Source organism: Macaca thibetana, chromosome 7 (genome assembly GCF_024542745.1).
Source record: "Macaca thibetana thibetana isolate TM-01 chromosome 7, ASM2454274v1, whole genome shotgun sequence".
Lineage (NCBI taxonomy): Eukaryota > Metazoa > Chordata > Mammalia > Primates > Cercopithecidae > Macaca > Macaca thibetana.
Window position 1 is genome coordinate 122,723,777 of NC_065584.1, and position 24,208 is coordinate 122,747,984.

The 24,208-nt window shown below is 34.4% G+C and overlaps 1 protein-coding gene across 2 annotated transcripts in view; it reads left to right on the plus strand.

The window, feature by feature from the left end:
- The window catches only part of SPRED1 (sprouty related EVH1 domain containing 1), a 102,543-nt gene extending 80,141 nt beyond the window's left edge, over nucleotides 1–22,402 (plus strand). For both annotated transcript variants that reach the window (XM_050799768.1, XM_050799769.1), the window contains exons 5-7: nucleotides 4,377–4,535; nucleotides 14,368–14,469; nucleotides 17,272–22,402. In XM_050799768.1, the coding sequence (XP_050655725.1) occupies nucleotides 4,377–4,535; nucleotides 14,368–14,469; nucleotides 17,272–17,922 (912 nt within the window). In that variant the 3' untranslated portion in view covers nucleotides 17,923–22,402. The remainder of the gene's footprint in view (nucleotides 1–4,376; nucleotides 4,536–14,367; nucleotides 14,470–17,271) is intronic.
- Nucleotides 22,403–24,208: the final 1,806 nt, after the last annotated feature.

Below are 24,208 nucleotides of genomic sequence, written 5' to 3' on the forward strand. Positions count from 1 at the left end.
AAAGAGTTCCTTAGCGAATACTTATTCTTCTCCCTGTCCTCCAGTATGTGCCTAGTCTTCCAACAAAGCTTTGGTAATTGGAAACCTTAAGGGGTTTTGAACAGAAAAACCAATTAGATTTGCCTGAAGAATAATGGGACAAAGGCTGGGAGCAAGGAAATCAGTTAGAAACCTACTGAAATAAGACAGGCAAAAAAAGATAATGAGGGCTTTGCATTAAGATGGTGAATAGTGGGTATTGAGAAGAGGAAATGGATTTGAAAGATATTCAGAAGATTACCTTGTTTAGAAAATTATTTTATTGACATAAAGACATATTCTGCATGAATTCAGAAGGATTTGGGCAAAGGTATAGTATGTCTCCCAGTTAATTATTTCAGATGAAGAGGGAAAATGTATTTAAGCTAAAAAGTGATTTCATTGATATAGTATATTTGTATTATGCTTTTAAATATTATGATTTATCAGGCACAGTGGCCTGTACCCATCTGTAGTATCAGCTACTAGGGAAGACCAGTTGAGACCAGGAGTTTGAGGCCATCCTGGACAACATAGTAAGACCCTGTCTCTTGAAAAAGAAAGGCAAAACAGGAATAGAATTGATGCTAAACCTGTCTCATTCTAGCAATAATATTAATTCATAAACATGGTAATTGAAAAAAAGATCAGTCTCATTGAGTCACCCCTCCAATAAAGTTTAAAATAATAGCAATTTAAAATATAAAATGATTGTATATCAAAAGTAAGGGAGAAAGTATTCAGTACCTTGATTTTAAAATTATATAAAAGTAAGCTTACAAAATTAGAAAATTAATCATACCATCAAGGAGTATTAACCTTCATTTTATTTCCTTCTAACTTTTTATCTTTTTATGACTGTGATAATACTGTAAATAAAATTTTATATACTGAGTTTTTAACACTAAACATTTCCTACATTATATATTACATTATTCCCAAACCTGATTTCAAATGACAGCACCATATTTCACTTTATGGGCATATCATAATTTGCTTCACCATTCTCTTATTATGGCATGGTTAAGTTGTTTGTTTTTACTATTAAAAATAGTTCTCTACCTAGAGGAAAAGAAGTCATACGAAAAAGATACTTGCACATGCATGTTTGTAGCATCATAATTTGCAGTTACAAAGTACGGAACCAGCCCAAATGCCCATCGATCAATGAGGGGATAAAGAAAATGTGGTATACACTCACACACACACACAAACACACATTATGGAATACTACTCAACCATAAAAAGGAAAGAAATAATGGCATTTGCAGCAACCTGGGTGGAATTGGAAACTATTATTCGAAGTGAAGCAATTCAGGAATAGAAAACCAAACGTTATAGGTTCTCACTCGTTCTCACTCATATGTGGGAGCTAATCTATGAAGACACAAAGGCATAAAAATGATACGTTGGACTTTGGGGACTCGGAAAAGGGTGGGGGTGGTGAGGGATGAAGGACTACACATTGGGTACAGTGTACACTATTCGGGTGATGGGTGCACCAAAATCTCAGATATCACCACTAAAGAACTTATTCGTGTAACCAAACACCACTTGTTCTCCAAAAAAACTAGTGAAATAAAAAAATAAACTTTAAAACAACAAATAATCTGAGAAAAATACTTTGTGCCTAAAGCTTTTTCCATTTTAGTACTCTTTTCTTTGCCAGATTCAAGAAGTGATCAAAATGTGTGAATGTTTTAAAAGCTTTTGGTACAGTTTATTAAAATTGCTTTCCAGAAAGAGTTGTTCCAGATTTTATTTTACTTCTTTGTGTGTAGATTTAGCAATGAATGATTATGCCTGTTTTCCTTATCACCACTTCTTAAAAAACTTGTAAATTTAATATGCATTGAAACTTTTAACTTACTGAAAGAGATAATTAGGTAGTAGGAAGATACTTTTTTTCTAGTTTAGGATTCTCTAAAATGTTAATTTGATTCTTACAATTCATGAATAATATATACTTCATTGTAGATTGTATACTTTGCATTTTCAAACAGTCTTTTGTTTGCCATATCAGCCACTTGAATGATGCTTTGGTTATTTTATTCGCTGAGACCCATTTAGGTGTGTAGCTATAAATTCATTGTGCAATATGAACTATTCCTAGTTAATAGGTTAATTCCAGGTACATTGGTAAACATTTAAAAATCATTTGTTACTTAAATATTACACACAATTTCATGAAGCAACAAACACTTGTGATATTTTCTTTAAAAAAGTATTATTATTTAAAAAGTATTATTTAAAGTAAAATGTGTTAATGTTTAATTTACAGGATATAAATAGAATAACCCAGCTCATTACAGCAAGACACTAAGTTTGTTCATATGCAGATTTGCTTGTCAGCTTTATTTTAATTTATAATTTTAACATGACTTCTCAGTTATAATTTAGTAAAAGATAATCTAATTCAAAAAAAGTCTCAATTAAAAGCAGTATCTTTTAATTCACTGATACTACTACTAAAACTTACGCTTGTTTATAGTTTTCAATCTCCTGAGCATCCCAACCCTGAGATTGTTTAGGCAGATATTCAATTTGTAATAAAAAGAAATTGTGCACCTGTAATCCCAGCACTTTGGGAGACCAAGGCAGGTGGATCACTTGAAATCAGGAGTTCGAGACCAGCCTGGCCAATGTGGTGAAACCCTGTTGCTACTTTAAAAAAAAAAAAAAAATTAGCCAGGCGTGGCGGCGGGTGCCTGTAATCTCAGCTACTCAGGAGGCTGAGGCAGAGAACTGCTTGAACCTGGGAGGCAGAGGTTGCAGTGAGCCAAGATGGCATCACTGCACTCCAGCCTGAGCGACAAGAGCAAGACTCCGTTTCAAAAGAAAAAAAAAATTGTGATTTAGAGAAGTTAAAGTAAGACAAAATTCTAACTTAGATCTTTTCTCACCTATTTTTTTCTCCCAATATTTTCTTCTATTCAGTTTGCTTATGATTTTTGACAATTATTTGAGTCATTTATTTTCAAAAATCTCTGGAACAAATAAATACATTTCCTGAAGTTTTCTGCTCTTCCCACTTTCGATTATGTATTTTGAAAGCATGTTTGCTGGATATCAGTGTTTAGCCAACGTTTTTCCAATATTTTATCAGCAACTGTCACAACACGTTGGGACAGCTGTTATGAAAATTGGGTAAAAATGACAGCCAGTTTTGACATAATTTTAAGTGACAGTAGATTCTCAGATGTATTTTTAATAGTTCAATTGCCTACTCCTTGATGCAATAACAGCTTTGAGTTTCAAGAGCATTTTTAATTATTATTATATCCTTGTGATAGCCCAGTGTCATAAAATAGCGTTGGTATTATAGTGATTTTCTAACTGAGTGATTGCATGCCAAAGGAATTAAATGAGACAAGGCTATTTTTTCTCTAGAACAAAAACTAGAACTTGCATTTATACATTTAAAATATCTTAGTCAATTTTGAATTTTATTTGTTAATTTTGGAAGTAGCACCAACAAAATCTTTTAAATCTTTTAAAAAGAAAAGCTTGTGGAAAGTTTGAACCCTTAAAATTGTTAGCCCTACAGTGATTGCTCTGAATTATTTTAGAATAAGCTAGTGAAAGTGCTTCAGCCACTTTTACTTGGATATCAGCTTTTTTCTTAAATAATTACACAGTGATGGGAAAAGTAATATCCCATTTCTTTAAAAAATTAAATGAAACAAAGCCCTTCCAGGACTTTGTGTTTTGTAGTGTACTAAATTTTACTTACTTTAACATTTATTTTATATAAATTATTGTTTATGACATTTTAAAAGCATGTCTTTAGTGAGTGTCATTTATTGAGCATATCTCCCAACCTAAGTCTAGTGAGAGTGCATGATTTAAATCCTACATAATCAGCAAGTTGAGGCTAATTTATTCATTCACTTATTCAACACAGTAATAGACTACTATTGTCTTCTGTCTTTTGACTCACTATCAACAGCAGAGTTCTTGGAACATTTTTTTTAACTTGCAAACTAAAACATAGATTTGTGTTTTCTTCCTAATAATTTCTGCATTTTCTATGTACATTTATCACTTTTATTATAGTTAAAAACATTATTATAATTAGATAGCTCTTCTACATGACATGGTTAGCCTTTTAGTTCTTCATGTTATTTTTAATGAAGCCCGTTTTTCTCATGAAGTTGAATTTTTCTAAAAGTTCATATTACTGTATTTTGACATAGTTCTAACCACGTACATTTGAGTTTTGGGAATTGCAATTTATAGTGATGGCAGTGATATATACTTACTGACTTGCTAAATACTAATACATTTTTAGTATCTTATTTTGTGGTGGTGGTGGTTTTTATTCTGGCAACTAATGAGTTGAGGGTTGTTCCCAATAGGCAACTGAAGAGGATTCTTCCAGTTCTCTAGTGAAGGATCACCTTTTTCAGCAAGAGACAGTTGTTACCAGTGAGCCTTATAGAAGCTCAAATATAAGACCTTCTCCCTTTGAAGATCTGAATGCCAGAAGAGTCTACATGCAAAGCCAAGCCAATCAGGTAAGAAGATAAAGTATTTTTTCAGCACGTTGTTTATATGTGTAGAAATTGGATGATGTCTTAGATAAGGACATTAAAACCATCTGCCCTTTACCAGACACAGTAAAACAAACAAACAAAACCAGGATAATTTGATTTATAACGAATCAAATCCAGAGTGAAACAATAAACATATACACCATAAAGTCCTATATGGGTGTAGTGATTGAGCAAGGGGACATCACAAGCATTCTTATTTTACCCCTTATCTCACAGCAAAGCTTTCAATATTTATCATTAATTATGATGTGTTTACTATATGTTTTTATAGATCTCTTTATCAGATTAAGGATAACCTTTTGTTCTTACAGAACTAAATTTTTATTACATGCTTTTTCTGCAGTAATTGAGGTGATTCTATTTTTTTCTTCCTTTATCCTGTTAAATTGCAGTCATTGGTTTGCAACGTTGCAGTCTTGGAATAAACCCATCTTGGTTGCCATGTGATATATTCATTATACACACACACATACATATATACATATACATTCAAGCATGCGGATTTGTCAGTATTTCATCTTGGATTTTTATGTCTGTGCTTATAAAAGAGATCAACATAATTTTTCTTCCTTATAATATTTTTTTTCCTTTTTTTTTGAGACAGAGTCTCACTCTGTCGCCCAGGCTGGAGTACAGTGGCATGATCTCGGCTCACTGCAACCTCTGCCGCCTGGGTTCAAGCAATGCTCCTGCCTCAGCCTCCCGAGTAGCTGGGATTACAGGCACCTGCCACCACACCTGGCTAATTTTTTTGTACTTTTTAGTAGAGATGGGGTTTCATCATCTTGGTCAGGCTGGTGTCGAATTCCTGACCTCGTGATCCCCCCACCTCAGCATCCCAAAGTGCTGGGATTGTAGGCGTGAGCCCTGCACCCGGCCCTTTACAATGTTTTTATCAGCTGTTGCTATCAGGGTATGCTGGCTTTATAAAATAAGTTGAACGGTATTTCTTTTTTGCATGTATGGAAGAGTTTAAGATTGGTTGTTATTTCTTTCTTAAAGGTTTGGTAGAATTCCCCAGTGAAGCCATCTGGGCCTGGATTTTTTTTTTTTTAGATGGTTTTGAACTATGGAATTTTAGTTTCTTTAACAGGCACAGGACTATTCACGTTTCCTAATTCTTTTTGTGTCAGCTATCACAAGTTATAGTTTACAGTAACTTTGTCTATTTCATCCAAATTTTTAAGTTCATTGGCATAAATATATCCCATTTTTGATTGCTGATATTGAAAATATGTGCCTTCTCTCTGATTATTCTTGCTTAGGAGTTGATCATTTTTAGCCTTTTCAAAGATAACTTTTGGATTTTTTACTTTTTTAAATGTTTGTTTTCTATTTCATTGATTTCTGCTTCTATTTGCCTACACTATTAAGTTTTAGCTTTACTCTTCTTGGTTTTAGATTCTTGTGAAAGCTTAGTTTCTTGATTTTTGTTTTCAGCTTTTTTCCTCTTTTTCTCTCTTTTTCTAATGTAGGTATTTAAGGCTATAAAATTTCATTTAAGTGCTCTATCCACATTTTACAATATTTTCTAGTTTATTCATTTTTAATGGAAAATTTTAGACATACCAGAGGGAGAATGAATAAAGGAGTGAACTACCATATGCTATTCTGCTTCCAATACCCATCATTGGCAAAATGATGATATGCCGTATTTTTACCATTATTCAGAAATGGGTTGTTTCATTTCTAAATATTTGGGGTTTTCTAGTTTTCTCTTTAATGTTACAAATAAAGATGATTTCATGTATGACTTCATTTTTTTGATATTTGTTGGAACTTGGTTGATGGCCCAGCATATAGTCAGTGTTTTTTGTTGTTGTTGTTTTATTTTTGAGATGGAGTCTCACTCTGTTGCCCAGGCTGGAGTACAGTGGCGTGATCTCAGCTCACTGCAAGCTCCGCCTCCCGGGTTCACGCCATTCTCCTGCCTCAGCCTCCCGAGTAGCTGGGACTACAGGCGCCTGCCACGATGCCCAGCTAATTTTTTGTATTTTTAATAGAGATGGGGTTTCACCGTGTTAGCCAGGATGGTCTTGATATCCTGACCTCATGATCCACCCACATCGGCCTCCCAAAGTGCTGGCATTACAGGCGTGAGCCACCGCGCCTGGCCCAGTGTTTTATGTACATTCAAAAAGAATGCACATTTTTAGTAGTTGGGTATAGCAGCCTTTTTGTTAAATCGATCCTTTTGTCATTATGAGATATCCTCCTTTGTCTCTAGTAATACTTCTTGCCTACAAATACTTTGTTGATGTCTGATTACATCAATTTTCTTCTGGTTAGCACTTTCACAATAGTTTTTTTTTGTTTGTATTTTTCCTTTTACTTCCAACATTTCAGACCTCTCTTTTAAACCATATATAGTTGGGTTTGGGTTTTTTTTTTCCCCAGAGTGTCTTTGTCTTTTAATTGGAGTATTTAGTTCATTTACTTTTACTACAATTATTGATATAAATCTACCATTTTATTCATTTTTTATTTGCCCCATTTGCTGTGTTTTTTTTTCCTTCACTGTGCTTATTCAAATATATTTAATTACTTGATTCTCATCCCTTTATTAGCTAATTAGTAATACAGTTGTTCAGTATTTTTAGTGATTATCCTAGAGATTACAAATGTATCTTGCCTCCTTAAAATCTATTGTGTATTAATGTTTTACCATTTTCAGGATAATGCACAGATCTACAGTATCTTAACTCAATTTACCTCCTTTTTACCTTTTATGTAATTGTCATTACAAACTTTATCTCTATAAAATTTAAAACCTTGCAAAAATATTTTAAACAGCATTCATTTAGGTTTATTCACCTTTTTATGACTTTTGACATTCTTCAATACCTTATGTATTATACTTCCATCTAGGATCATTTGCTGTTTATTGGTGCTTGCTGAACCTCAGTTTTCATTTATCTGAAAAAAAATCTTTTATTTCCTTCATTTTTGAAGGATGTTTTGCTTTTCATTGAATTCTGTTATAATTTATTTTCTTTCATCAATTTAAAAAATGTAATACCATTGAGAAGTTTCTGCCCTTCCTATTAAGAAATAATATCTTTATTGTTTTCAGATGTTTTATTATGCTATACCTAGGTATTAGGTTATGTATTTTGTTTTGGGTGTATAGAGCTCCTGGAGTCTGTGACTTCATGCCTTTGAACAGATTTAGGAATTTTCAGCCAGTAGCTCTTTAAATGTTGTTTGAAGCTCAGGGAGAGTTAAAGACTGGAGCTAAATTTTGGAAATCATTATCAGAGAAAGAAAATTGAAACTATGGGGACAGTTAGAATTACTTTGGTAGACTATGTTCTATTTTAAAACTATTAACAGTAGGGAATCACTAAATATTGAGTCAGTGAGTTAAGAAAGAGCAGTCACATTAGGCGAACCAGAAAAGGGTGTCTCAGAATCCTGGGGAGGACAGTGATGGAGTAAGGAAAGGAGATGATGGAGTAGTTAGTTAATATTTTACAGCAATAATGCCCCAATAAAATTCAAATTCATTTCTATAAAGGTAATTGATAACTGTACCACATTTTCAGTGGGATTAAGAGGTGTGCATGACTGGAGAGGAAACAAAGATGATGTTTGCTAGCCACTTCTCTAGAAGCTTGACTGCAAAAGCCTTCCTTAACAAATAGATGGAGTTCGAGGGTGCAGGGTCAAGAAATGAATATGGTCATAAGATGAAGAAAGTGGAGAAATTAAAAGATTCAGGACAGAGAGAAATTGATAGAGAAAGGTGCAACAGAGACTGTAAAGACAGGAGAATTGCATGAGAAGAGAGAGGTGCAAGTGAAGTTTAGGTAGAGTTACAGATTTGCTATGGAGACAGAAAGTTAATGAAATTCAAACTTGATAAATTCAGCATTGTGGGCCGTACTATGCTTGTCCTAAAGTCTTAAAAGTGGGTAGAGAGAGAACAAAAAAAACTTCTAGATCATCTAGGACCTTTTCTTCCAGCAACTTTCATACCATAGCAAATACAGTTTGAATTATTCAAGGTAGACATGGATTGTAAAAGTCTCCAGGTAAGTCTCCCAGGCTCCCTGTAGCTTTATTTTTCACTGATCGTTATTATTAATTTTTATCATAGCTGGTAACTACTATGTGCTAGATACTGTTTTAAGTGCTTTACTTATGTAACTCTTAATCCTCACAACAAACTGGCCAACTACCTAATTTTAGTGATTAACAATTATCTGTAGTTTATGTATGTTGTCCAAATTTATTATGAAATTTTATAAAAAATTAAAGAAAAATTAAGGAAAAAATTGCAAGCCAGTTTTACCTTGAGCAAAATAATTGCAAGAATAAAGGCTAAAAGCAATCTGCATGTTTTCACTAGAGATTTTGGGATATTAAAATGAACCCACTAGGAGTCATATTTGCTTATAAACGTCCAGGCATCCTATGAGACAGTTGAATCTGGAGATACTCATTTTAACAGTTTTTAATACAAAATATATTCCCACATATTGAGTGGGCAGAAAAACTCATGTCAACGTAGGAGAGAGGTAAAGTATGCATATCCTGAACTAAGTCACTGATTCATACAGTTGAGCAGGGAAAGAAAACACGGTGAATGGAACACAGGGACGTTATGATATACCAGTATTCCTCATCCCAGGCCCAGGGAATTTATTTGGCCTACCTTCTTTGAAAGAACTATAAATTTAAAGGTGTTCTTTTGATTAATGGGGAAAAAGAACTGAACTCTTCTCCCAAAATAGTAATGGCGGTTATGATGGGGTGGTTGAATAATGTAGTTATCAGGTAGAAAGCACAAAAAGTGCTAAATAACTACAGAGAGAGATGTGAACAACATTTGGCAGACAGCTCTTAGCTTTGGGATTATGACATGGTCTCTAGAGCCTATTCTGTTTGGGTCTGAATTCCAGCTTCTTTACTTACTGGCTGTGTGGCCTTGGACAAGTTACTTACGTTCTTTGTGCCTTAGTATCCTCATCTGTAAATTGGTATAATATCAGTATCTACCTCCTAGAGTTGTTATGAATATTAAATAATTAATGTTTTATATATAAAGCACTTAGGAAAAACGTCAAATAAATAGAACAATAATACTTGTAATTGATACTTTTTCTTATCTCCAAGGTTGATATGACTTAGAGAAACAAGGGTTATATTATATGAATTTTCATAACTAGATGTTTACACATTTGCTGATGTTATAATTGGTGAACTTCTCAATTTAATAGGAATTATAATGGAATGGTTTTCTCTTTTAAAGCTGCGGTAGACTATAGCTATACGTATAGTAAAGAAATATTGTAGAAGTTTCTTAATAGGAATAAAACACGGTGTGATTCAGCACAGTGCTGTTAGGATAGTGTAGCAGTTGTCCATTTGTATGTGACCCAGAAGGCCTCACAGGATGAGTTTTCCATAGTACAGAATCTGGCCCTCAGCTTGCAGACCAGACACCTTATTTTCATAGGATACTAGGACTAAAGTCATTTTCAGAGATTCAAGTAATTGAGTTTAAGAAAATGATAGGTGAAAATCAGAACATAAAATTTGATTTCAACCGTCCTGAGGACTGTAGTTACTTGTAGTAGCGTGATTAACACATTCTCTACCAAAAATAGGTCTTTATGAGATCATCACTGAAAGCTAGCTTGGTGAGCTTTGTCCTTTGAATATTTAATAACATTCAACTGGGGTAAATTGATGGGTCCTTTTCTACAACAGAGGAACAGCCTTGCCAAAAGGACTAGACAGTTGCCTTGCTGAACTATAAAGAGTAAGCTAGCAAGTTAACTTACTAGTTTTATGAATGCTGCTAGAAGACATGGCTGCTGGGTCAGAGACAAAGGACTTTGTTATTCTTCACAGTACAATAGTAGCATGAGCTTCATGTTTGTGTTGATTTCCCTTGCTCCTCCAAATCCCATGGGAATGATGCTCAGAAATACGTTGTCCGCTCGGTGGGTTTGCATCCCAGCTTTGGAACCCTGAACTTAGGGAAGCCAAGTCTTTTATAATGACTTTTAATGCAGTTCAATAGCCTGCCTTACTTGCTGAGGAAGGAGATACTGTCTTTGTTATACTGGACACTAAACAAGCCTGTTTCCAAAGGGGAAACACTATGTCTTTCAAGGGTTTCACTGTACAGATGTCCTTGAAAAGACAGTTCAAAACAAAAGGCCGGTAGTGCATATGCTCACTAGATCTGCAGAGATGGGACCCATAAAGAATTATCAACTGCGTTAGCTTAGGTTCCCTTAGTAAAGCTTCAACAGGCATTGCTAGTGTTTGTCTTTGACTCGTTGTTTAATGCTTTGAAGAGCTAGTAAATCTTTTGAGGCCAGGCATGGTTGCTCACCCTTGCAATCCCAGCACAATGGGAGGTTGAGGTAGGAGGATCACTTGAGACTAGGCATTTGAGACCACCTGGGCAACATAGCAAGACTCCATCTCTAACATATAAATTTATATATACATATATACGTGTATATATATACACATTTATATATACATATATGTATATATACACACGTATATATGTGTGTATATATATAATATATAATTATATATATATATAAATTAGCCGGGCATGGTGGTACACCCCTGTAGTCTCAGCTACTCAGTAGTCTAAAGCAGGAGAATTGCTTGAGCCAGGGAGGTCCAGGCTGCAGTGAGCCACGCACACCCTTGCACTCAATCTGGGTGATAGAGTAAGACCTCGTCTCAAAAAAAAAAAAAAAGAAAAAAATCTTTTGGATGGATAGATACATTGTTTCAAAGTCTTAAAGGCCTGGAAGCCATTATATAGTTCTTTAACTCAGTTTCTTTTACTTTCACATTACCGGGTTCATTTCACTAGACAAATATGACAGCATATGTCAGAGATTTATGACATGTTTAATACATAAAAAAGAATATATTCACTGAATACTTGAGAAACCACCAAACAAAACAGGAACACTCCCAATCTATACCTTTGCTTTCATCCTAGAGGTAACTATTTCCTGGAATTGTATTTGTCTGACATTCTCATGCTTTCCTTGATAGTTCTAAAACTTGTTTCTTTTTATTCTCCCAATTGGGTATTTTAGTTGTTTTCAGGTTTTTGTTGTTATAGGCATACTGCTAGTACAAACTTTCTTGTCCGCAACTATTCATGTGCATGAGTTTCTTTAGAGTATTTAGCATTTGATTTTTGACATTGATGTGCCACAGAAGGTTCTGGGACAAATTGGACTTTAGGATTGATGTGTATGTACCGTGCGTACAGGGAATATGTATTGAGTATTTGAAAGACTTTGGAAATAACTGTGATTGTTCCTTTACAAATGGATTTTAACTGCATGCTCTCATATGGCCTTTTGCTAGGTAATCAAATGTTATGTGTCACTTGTCTGTATATTCTGGATTCAGATCTTTCTGAGTTTTATTTGCGGCTAGTATCTCCTAGTTTGTGATTATTTTTCACTCTTTGTGGTGTTTTGGTGAACAGACATTATAAATTTTAATGCAGTTGAATTTATGATATCTTTTATTATTTTTACAGACCCCTCCCTATCCTTATCTTAAAGATTTTCTTCCTAATCTAAATGTTCTAAAGTTTTGTCTTTAATCCACTTTAAATTGATTTCTATGGTAGGGATCAAATTTTATTTTTCCACATAGGTTACTAATTGTCCCCTCACTGTTTATTGGAGCCTTTCTCTGCACTGATACGCAGTACCATATCCGTCACGTCAGATTGCTATGTATGTTTGAGTATTTCTGATGTCTCTAATCGAAATTAGTACCACATTGTCATCTTTACTCTAGAAATGTTGTAGCTCTATAATAACTTAATATTTGTAGAGAAAGTGCCTAACTTTGTTATTCTTCTTGGATCTTTTTTTTTTTTTTTTCCCCAGATATGGCTGTTTACCGTTTTAAAAAAATTAGAACCAACTTGTCAAATCTGGTGACGAATCCTTTTGTGGTTTATATTTGAATTGCTCTGAATGTGTATATTAGTTTAGGGGATAATTTATCATCTTATTTGTGAATATGATATATCCCTCTGTTTAGCTCTTTTTCTGTTTCTTTACATAAAACTTTGCATTTTGTTTGTGAAAGGATAATACATATTTTATAGTGTTATTTCTTTGTACCATTTTTATTGTTTTATTATAAATGGAATCCTTCTAAAATTTAATTGTGACCAGCTTTGAAGAAGCATCTCTTACGACTTTTTCAGCTGATAAATTTTCCTGAAGATTATAGCCAAAGTACCAAATTTTGAGGATATTAAAAAGCAGAAATTAATTGGGGTGTAACTTATCACATCTGTTTTTAGTAAGTGTGAAAAGGTCAATATTGTCCGTTTATTTGTCTTTTCACTTAGAGATTGTGTGAGAGAGCTAATATTCAGATACCCTATTGACTCAGGTAGTTTTCAAAGTGTGTATTGTTTAAGTGATGTGTATGACTTTTTTCTGACAGTGGTGAGAAAATGGACATTTTTACTCTTTAAAATAGTTCTTAGAAATACATATTTAATATACTAGTTGAGGTCATTGTATTGTACCAGGAAAGAAAATTGTTCTCTCTGCTTCCTTTTGTGTAATGTTCTTCTGTTTTTCACTTGACCAAATACCTAGCTTATTCTGTGTTTCCTTGAAGTCACATTTCCTTTCATGCCTTCCCAGACCATTTAATCCATAGTTATTTCCTCTTGTTAATTTCTAAATTCTTACATATTCTACTTATAAACATAGAATGGCCTCCATATTGTATAATTAAATGCAGAAACCAAGGGCACAGTACAAAGGGTCCTATTTTAAAGGTGTGTGTATGTGTAAAAATTTTTGGAAGACACTAAAAAAATTTTTTTTATGATAGTTAGCTTTTAAAACTGGGACTGAAAGGTCTAAGATGGAAGGAAGATTTTTACTTCATGTGCTTTTATACTATTTGAAAATTTTGCTATCTGCATGTATTACTATTTATTTTCAGGGTTATAGTTTTTATTAAGTATATAACAGTAGGAGTTGGATCAAAATTATCTGGAAAAAAAAGTAAACAAGATTGCCAAAATGTTGATGATAACTGAAGCTAGATAATAGACCCGTGGTGATTCATTACATTATTCTCTCCTTTTATGTATATTGGAATTTTTCACCATAGAATTTTAAAAATTAAACATTCATACATTTTAGCTATAATTTAGATCTGAAATGGGCTTTGCAATTCAAAACACTTGTAAATGTATCAGGACACTAAAGATTCCTATTTTTTCATTGCTATGTAATTCACCTACCACCAAATCATCCTTTAAAAAAGTATATAATTTGGTGGTTTTTATTACATTCACAAGCTTATGCAGCCATCAGCAGTATCACATTCCATATCACTTCCCAAAAAACCCACACTGATTATCAGTCATTGCCACTCCTTCCCTATTCCCAGCCCCTGGCAACCATTATTGTGACATGTGTAACTACTTTATTTCTTTTCGTGGTTGAATAATATTCCACTCTATGTATTTACTACATTTTGTTTATCCATTCATTAGTTGATGAGTATTTGGGTTGTTTGTACTTTTTCGAATATGTATTCATTACTTGTTAAAGTTTAAATGTGTAAGAAAAGACCTACAGTTTTTGTTTGTGTTTTAGGTGGGGGGAAATAATTATATTTTATTCTGAAAACCGTTTTTGAAAAACTTTACTGCTAATAGGTTATGAGGTTTTGGAATATACACTGTACATAGTTTCATTAAAAGTAAAAAATTCTTGTGTCATTTAAGTAGAAATTGTTTGTATTTTAGATAACATTTGGTCAGCCAGGCTTGGACATTCAGAGCAGAAGTATGGAATATGTACAGCGGCAAATATCCAAGGAATGTGGAAGCCTAAAGTCCCAAAATAGGGTGAGTAATGTTAGTTTATCTTCTGGTTTGGAATTTAACTAATTAGTATATAGGTGAAGTTTTCCAGTCTTTCTAATTCTCCATATAGTTGAATTGCACTAAAAAGTTTTTCATTGTGTAAATTTGCTGCATATGTGCTTATAAACGCCATTAGTTAAAAACTTTCCAAACTTCTCATTCGAGTCTAAAAGATTGCTGGAGCTTTTCGTCAGATAGAACCAAAAAGAATTATATATTGTTAATTTAATAAACTGTATCTGTCATCCCACCTTTAGCTCAGACCTAAAAATTTTTTAACCCTAATTCCATATATCTGGGGAACAGAAGTGTACCCCAAACTGAGTCAGATGCTTACTTGTAGTAGACTAGTCACTATGTCCAGGAACTGGAGCTAAAGATACAAATTTGTCTAGTTAGAAGCCTGCATTTATGGATGATGGAAGGGGTCAAAAGACTTAATTTTGTTCTTTGGCCTCAAAGAGCCAACCTTCCCAGAAGGGTTGTGGAGGTAGGGATATTTTACGTCATTTTTCAGAGACTTTTTGTGTACCAAAGCTATAAACATGTATGTCTTTGTATTAATTTGCTAGGACTCCCACAACAAAATACTACAGACTGGGTAGCTTCAACAACAGAAATTTATTCTCTTAAAATTCTTAGAAGTCCAAGATCAAAGTTGTTGGTAGGTTTGGTTTCTTCTGAGTACTTTCTTCTTGGCTTGCAGGTAGCTGCCTTTTCATTTTGCCCTCACATGGTCTTTCCTCTGCACATACATCCCTGGTGTCTTTCTCTGTGTGTCCAAATTTCTTCATAAAGAAAACAGTCAGATTGGATTAAAGTCTCTCCTAAGGGCCACATTTTAATTTAGTCACCTCTTAAAAGGCTCTGTCTCCAAATACAGTCACATTACTGGAGGCTAGGGCCTCAACATATGAATTTGAAGAGGACATAAGTCAGACCATAACATTTTGTCCTTTGTCCCCAGATTCACGCCCTTCTCACATGCAAAATACATTCATCCTCATCCCAACAGCCCCAAAGACATAACCCATTCCAGTATCAACTCTTAAGTCCCAAATCTCATCCAAATAACATCTTTCAATCAAGTGTGGGTAAGACGAGGTACTTATATCTTGAGGCAAAATTCATCTTCAGCTATGAACCTGTGAAATTTGTAATTTCATAGTACAAATACTATGATAGGATAGGTTAGAGAATATCATGATAGGAAAGGTACAGGATAGGCATTCCTATTCAAAAAGTGAGAAGTTGAATGGAAGAAAGATGTCATGGGTCCCAAGCAATTCCAAAACCTTACAATAATTCCATTATTTAAACCTTTTAAAATATTTTAAGATTTTTTAAAAAAGATTTTAGGATTAAGAATAATCCTTTTAGTTTTAATGTTCTGCCCTCTGGGCCCGCTGGAATGGTAGCCCCACCCTCTCAGCTATAGGTGTCAGCATTGCCCCCAGGGCTCTGGGCTGCTAAAGCCTGGCCCACTGACACTGAGGAATTGACCCCACCCTCTGGAACTGCCTGCCTTCAGGCTCATTCTTCCCTTTTCTTGAAAGATAGTCATATTTCACATTACTTCCTTGGCCCGTCCTGTAGAATTCCAGAAGTCCAACAGTCTTCCTTCATTTTGTCCTGACTCTGTCCCCTTCAATCCAGATTGACAGCATTTCGTTTTACCATATGATTGTCCAACCACACCCTAGATATTCTCTCTGAACATGCTTTCTCATTTTATTGCAAATGGATAGACGTAGAACGTATCAAATCTTCATGTTCTCTTCCTTTTTGCTTAACAGTTTCTTCTTTCAATTTCTCTCTCTCCTCTCGAATGTTACTATAAGCAGCAAGGAAAAACTAGACTACACCTTCAACACTTTGCTTAGAAATATCTGCTAAATATTTAGGTTAATCACTCACAAGTTCTACTTTCCAAAAAACACAAGAACACAATTTAGCCAGGTTATTTGCTGCTTTATAACACAGGTTGCCTTCCTTCCAGTGTCCAAAACATGTTCTTCATTTCCGTCTGAGATCTTACCAGAATCACTTTTAAAGTCCGTATTTAGAAGCAACAGTCTCTTCAAGGCTCTTTCTAACATGCATCTCAAAATACTTTCCACCTCTACCCATTACCCAGTTCCAAAACCATTTCCACATTTTTAGGTATTTGTTAGAGTGACACCGCACTTTGACTAATACTGACACTAAAATCAGTATTAGTCAAGGTTTTCCAGAGTAGAACCAACAGGATAGATGGATGGATGGACGGATGGACGGACGGACGGACGGACGGGCGGGCATACGGACAGACAGATGGGCGGGCGGACGGAGGGATGGATGGAGGGAGGGAGGGACGGACGGACGGACGGACGGAGGGACTGACAGAGGGACAGGCGGACGGATTTTATTTTAAGGAAATGGCTCATGCAATAGTAGAGGTACAGATCCAAAACCTGCAGGGTAGGCTGTCTGGAGACCCAAGAAATAGTTGTAGTCTGAGTCCAGAGGCACCCTGCTGGCAGAATTTCTTCTTGCTCAGGGGGAGCTCAGCCTTAGTTCTAGTAAAGCCTTCAGTGGATTTCATGAGGTCCACCTACATCACAGAAGGTACTGTGCTTTGCTCATAGTCCACCAATTGAAATGTATATCTCATCCCAAAAACATATCATGGAAACATCCAGAATAATATTTGAACAACTATCTGGACACTGTGGCCCCACCAAGGTGACACATAAAATTAAGCATCATAGCCCTCATTGCAGTTTTTATCTGTTTCTTTTTTAGGTCCCTTTAAAATCAATCAGACATGTCAGCTTTCAAGATGAGGATGAGATTGTCAGAATAAACCCTCGAGATATCTTAATACGTCGCTATGCAGACTACAGACATCCTGACATGTGGAAAAATGACTTGGAAAGAGATGATGCTGATTCCAGTATTCAGTTTTCTAAACCAGACAGTAAAAAATCAGACTATCTGTACTCTTGTGGGGAGGAGACTAAGTTAAGTTCACCTAAAGACTCTGTGGTATTTAAGACGCAGCCTTCCTCATTAAAAATTAAGAAGTCAAAACGAAGAAAAGAGGACGGTGAACGTTCTCGCTGCGTATACTGCCAGGAAAGGTTTAATCATGAAGAAAATGTCAGGGGAAAATGTCAGGATGCTCCAGACCCTATTAAAAGATGCATATATCAAGTTAGTTGCATGCTCTGTGCAGAGAGCATGTTGTATCATTGTATGTCAGACTCAGAGGGAGATTTTTCTGATCCCTGTTCGTGTGACACTAGCGACGACAAGTTCTGCTTGCGATGGTTAGCCCTGGTAGCTTTGTCTTTCATTGTACCATGTATGTGCTGCTACGTCCCTTTGAGAATGTGCCATCGCTGTGGTGAGGCATGTGGTTGCTGTGGTGGGAAACATAAAGCTGCTGGATGAAATGGTCCAGTGCCAAAATGAGCTTAAAATCTTTGTTTCCAGGAATTAGCTAACTTGGATTTGTGGAAGCTTTTGGCAAGCAATATGGAATCTTGCCTGGTATCACTGGGGCCACACATGGAGGAAGCAGAACTCATCAGTTCTTGGCGTTTCACGCCATGCCTAACTTTTCCCTTGAGTGCATGGCGTATTTTGTTACAGGTTGTAGAGTATTTGCAGAAGGAAACCATTTCTGGTTATTTGGCTATAAAAAGTCAGCATAAAATATGATCCAACTAAAAGGGATTAATTTTTTGGCATTTTTGTATATTTATGCATTAGGTGATGGGACTTTTAAAGGTTTGAATTTATTAGGACATGAACTAAAAATAAAAGTGCACTAGGGGACAGTTGATTTCAATTTAAGAAAAGTTAACACTTGGCAATTACAAGAAGTGAAACAAGTGCAACTAAATCATTTATTAGTTGTTTTTTGAAAGCAGTTTTATGTATAAATAACAAATGTTTATATTTAACTAAATGTAAGGTACGAATTATTACATATTAAACTTTTCTTCCCCTTCCTAGTTCTGAAGTAGATATATATATATGTATATCTACTGTCACATTCCATATATTTTGAATATTTAACTCATCTAGTTAATAATGTTTTTATTCCATGTGAATGATTTGATATTGTCATCCTTATTTCTCTTTGGCTACAATTTATATTGAGTTATATCTGTACATTCTGGTAATCTAAAATCCTTAAAAATACTCTAATAGCCTTGAGTGACCAACTTTTTTTTTAAAGCACAGATGTAATTGTCTAATGTTTTGATGGGAACGTAACACTTATTTTTATATAAAAAGACTGAGTAAACAAACATAGAAAAAAAGTGAAGTTTTTTAGTTGTTTTTGTGGTATTCAACCAGCAAGTTGTTTTCTTTCAGAGTTTCCTCCTTCAAAAAATTATATTGCATTTACAAATGTTTTACAAGGCAGAAAGTTTGACTGGATAGTCAGTGTAAAAGCTTCCTCTTGAGATCTTCATTTATCATTCTGCTAAACCAGAATATGTTCAGCTGTGTTACTAATTTTTTAGCTTAATCCTCAGTGCTTATTATTTACATAACAATGATAACTTTTTATCAGTTACATTTTATTTTTATTTAAACTGGCCAAAAGCAAAATTATTTTATGTTAAAATGTGTGCTAAACTATCCCAGGAAAGTATTTAATCCAACATTGTAAATGAAGTATCTTGTACATATAAATGTATTTCTTTTGCAGAGCATTATATTACTGGATGTTTAATTTACAAAATAGTTGGATAAATGTTCCAACAAACCTTAAAGTACCTTGAAGTCAGATTGTCTGTTTTTGTTTTTGTTGTTGTTTTCTTAAGTGTTACATTAAAACTCTAACCAAGGAAAGGGTTCTTTAAGAACATTCCCTTAGAGGGATAAAGTTGAGAAGTGTGCCTTTTTTTTAATGGCTTGAAGTTTCAGAGGTGATAAAAATTAAAATCACACTACCATTTGAAGCTCATTTTCTATGCAGGTTTTTAAACATCATTTATGTATCGTTCTTTTTATATATCACACTTAAGCTTGTGTTAGCTTTTTTCTTTTGCCCCAGATCAAACGGAACAATGTATATAACACTATCTGTCTGTAAAATACTTTTTTTAAGAAAGCATTTATATTTATATGACAGCTTGAACTGACAACATTGTGTATATAGATCATCTTGAAGTATTATTTCACATTGAAAAGAAGAAAAATATATTGATAACTATAGATGTTATGAAGAAGAGGGTATTTCTAGTTTTGTACTAAAAATCAATTGGATGAACTAAATCCAAAACATGACACTGTAGCAGCAGTTTTAAGTCTTATTTTTACTGTTTATATATTTGAATGCTGCTACAACAGATGATCTTCATCCCTGAAGTTTTCAGCTAAGCTTGGTTTCCTAGAATAGACTGTTAACTTTCAAAATTTTTATTGGTGAAATGGAAATACTGTTTTTCCTTGTGAATGAATTTTCATATTTGTAAGTGCTAAGTTTATAATTCAGGTTTGATCAAGGTGTGAATTACTGAAGAAAATAACTTGCTGGCTCTATAGGAAAATGCTGTGGAAATGAACTGTGTATATACTTCTGGGAGGAACAAATTTAATCATTTCTTCTGTTAAGCACTAATCAGTATAGTGCAACTCCTGGTTCTGTACTGTATTTTATATGCAACATATATGCTTTAATATTTTAATGTTTGTGCATTAATATTTTCAATTTGTTTAACCACTTTGCTGCTAAGATTTTGCCGTCCCATTCCCATTTTTTCCTTTACAATTTTAAACAAGTTTCTTCATTAAAAACTATGGTGATGAAATGGTTTTTATTTTACCTTGGATCTTTATAGTTAACATACCCAGTTTCTAAATCAGTCTACAAGACTAACTGATGATATAATGTTCTCTGAATCCCTATGTGGAAATTTTCTTTTGAGTAAATTAGAATTCCTTTGTGAAAGCAAATGGGTAGTTTAAATCACTGATTCTTAAACATGTGTATAGGCACCTTCAGGAACATTTTCTCATTCTCTGTACAGATTCAGCACTGCCAATTGGCTTTTCCTCTAAAACTTTTCTTTGTTTTTGTCTGATATAAGCAGATGGCTGAAGACAGCTGCTTCAGTAATAGGATTGAAAATGGAATCATCTAGATGGTATGACAAGCAAGACTGGTCCGATGAACTTGTTTTGTTCAGAACTGATAATTCTTAAATGATATTTTTCCTGGCTTGAAAAGGGACATCATTTGATTTCTGAAGAAGTATGTCGTGTGGAGCTTCAGCACCACCTACTGGATGATTTCCAGGCCAGAGACATGAGATGGCAATAGGGATCTGACAGGGTTCATCACTACTACCATTAAAGGGCTATTTATATGGTGACCACCTCTACCAGGGAAACCAGGAATAAGAACTATCTCAAATGAATTGTAAAATGGTTATTTTCCTAATGTGTCTTGTTGGCTTGCTGAAAGATTTTAAGCACTTTTTTCTTACATATCCTGTTTTAAAATATTGGTTGATATTTGGGACTGGCAATCAAACTTAATGGATGCACTGAGGCATTTATAGAACCAGTTGCTTTAACTCTCAAAAGCCATTACCAAAATGGTATTTTTTTCCTCCTTCTGCCAGTCAGGGAGAATTTTTAAAAATAATTCTCAAAACATGGAAAAACATAATCACACCTGTATTTTATCATGACAACTTCAGAAAGAGTGTGTGTGTACGTTTCTTTCTGGTTTTTTTGAGACGGAGTTTCACTTTTGTTGCTCAGGCTGGAGTGCAATGGTGCAATCTCAGCTCACTGCAACCTCTGCCCCCTGGGTTCAAGCAATTCTCCTGCCTCAGCCTCCCAAGTAGCTGGGATTACAGGTGCCCACCACCATGCCCAGCTAAGTTTTTATATTTTTAGTAGAGATGGGGTTTATGTTGGCCAGGCTGGACTCGAACTCCTCACCTTAGGTGATCCACCCGCCTCGGCCTCCCAAAATGCTGGGATTACAGGTGTGAGCCCCTGCCCCCAGCCGTGTGTATGTTTCTGAGATGATGATGGGGTGGGGTTAGAATTTAAAGGGAAAAACTTGAACTACATATTTTCATTGGTTATTCAGCAGTGCCTAAAATGAGCTTTTGAAGTAATGTAAATGCACTTTCAATTCATGTGTGTAGTGCCATCTGGTATCTTGGGTAAGTCTTGCTTTTTCTTTTCTTTTTCCTCTCCCTTGCCCCCTTAATTAAATGGCACAGAAATGTTTCTTAATACGCATGTAAGTCTCTAGAGACAGGAAATGTGCTTTCCTCTAAATGGTCAATGTAAAGAATTTTAAGGATATTTCTTGTGTTGAAATTTATGTTCGATTTTGTGATTACACTTGGAAATATGTGTTAAATTGGGTTTTTAATTGTAGCCCAGAGGTGCATTAAGAGGTACATTAAGCAAGTGTAACATTTTTTCCGCATAAAACTTAGAAAACTTTAGTTACCTGAAAAGCAAGGATTCTTTACTAATTATTATGCTCATTCTTGATTTGACTTCCATGATCACATTTTAAAGTGTAAGAGGAAGCACTAGAAACTGGCACTATTGTTGCACTAAAAAAGTCTATAAATCATGATAATAGCACCATGAGGTCTTTTGCAGTGAGACAGACATAAAGAATGAATTTCTTTAAAACAAACACAACTTGAGGTGATTTACATAAACCAAAAGAAAAACAAAAAGGCTTTAAGGTATTAGGTACTGTTTGCCTAGCAGCCAGGTGGTTATAAGACGTTCATATGCTTTGGTACACTGAAATGTTAGCCATTATTCCTGAAAGCTTCTTAAATTGCATCAGTTGTTAGTTTTGAAATTTTTCAAGAATAAACGAGTTGAAAAGTCTTTGTATTAAAAATACACATAGATTTTTGTGAACATTTCCAGTGTGTAGTGTCGTTTGCTTTCTATTTCTGACCTCAAAAGTGCCTCACTTGTATATTATTTCCATTAAAAGCTTGACTGCATTCTTTCTAATGAACAATGAAAAACTGTTTATGTCATAATGTGTCTCCTCAGATACAGTTAACTAGCTTGATAGTTTTGAGTATATAATGTAAATAATACATTATAAGTTTGTAACCATTTTTGTTACATCATACCCATGTCATTGGACATACCAGATGATTATCATAAGATTTTATTTTAATGGTTTTTTTCCCTCCTGGAATTACCTGATTAAACCTATCATGAATTCTAAAAGGACTTTTTCTTATTCTCCTAGAGCTTATCAAATTATCACATAAGAGATAATTACTGGAGGAGAAAGTAGTAAAAATGGAAGCTTTTGATAATTCTGTTCTTTAAAAGTATATTTTTAAACTGAAAGTTCACATATAGTTCATCTTAATAACATTTGTTCATCCTTAATTCAGATTTTTTTTAAGTCTCTTACCTAATAATGTTATATTTATTGGTTTGGTAACATGTCGCAGCTAAGCTAATGACCTTAAGTGGCAAATGTTTAACCCAAGACTACTGATTTTTTTATATTCAAGTCAGTTTCATGGTTTTACTTAACTTACAATATAAACAAAAAATAGTGAATAATCTAAATGAAAGATTATTAGGACAGTAATCAAAAATTATAGTGTATCTCAACACCAGAATAAGTTGGATTACTATATTATAGTTTATTTGAAAAATCAAGGAGTAACTGTATCTTTACTATTAATTATGAAATGTAGTCTCATGTGCTTATTTACAGGTTTTTCAGAATTCGCTTTACATTCTTCACATCAAGTTAATACCCACAAGTAAGTAGAATAGCTTTTATAACAGGGAAATTGAAACTAGGGTTCTAGCTTGGCTTTCAATAGAAGTGTCATGCACATAATGCTCCTTAAAGAAAAAGACATCAACATCAATGGTATGAAAACTGTAGTCAGTCTCTCTAAATTTGACTGCTCTAAGATTTGCAGTTTTAGTGAGATCTGAAATGATGGTTTAAAAAATACATTCATAATAAAAGTCTAACAAAATCACAGTTGAAATATTGTTTCTTTTGTCTTTATTTTTGTTACATAATATATTTTATACATGATTACTTTTAATCCTCAAATAACCTTGTAAGTATTATCTTCCTCATTTTTCTAAGGAAGAGATTTGGGCTTCAAAAGGTCAAAATATCGGATTACATAGAGGCACGAGGTCTGAAACACATGGACCCCACGGCATAGGCTTTTCTTCCCGATGCGGTTTCAGCTTTCTCTTACAGGAGTTACAGATATATTTCATAAAATAATCATTCTGTTAAAATGAAATGCTGTTGTTTTAAGCTGGAGTAATTTTGTTTTATAAAGGAATAGTTTCCTAATTTCTACTCTTCCCTTGTCCATTTCTGGGCCCCCTATCTCACTGAGTTGTGGTATGTGATCCACAGTATGGCATGGAAATTTTTTAAATTGGAGAATAATTGTGATAATGCTTCAAGATTGTTAGTTGTGAGCTGATTCAATGGGAAGCACTAAAAACATACATAGTTCAGTTTGCGGAATTGTTCATTTTGCTCAATTGCAGGTTTATTGGAGGGATTCATTTTCACCAAAGCAGCAATACTTCTCCTTGAGACACTAGGAAACAATGCGCTAAAATGAGCCATGTATACAGTACTCTTCCGACCTCCCCTCGCTCCCCCCCCCCCCCCAAAAGATGAGCTATTCATCTATCGGTTATTCCATAGAGCCTG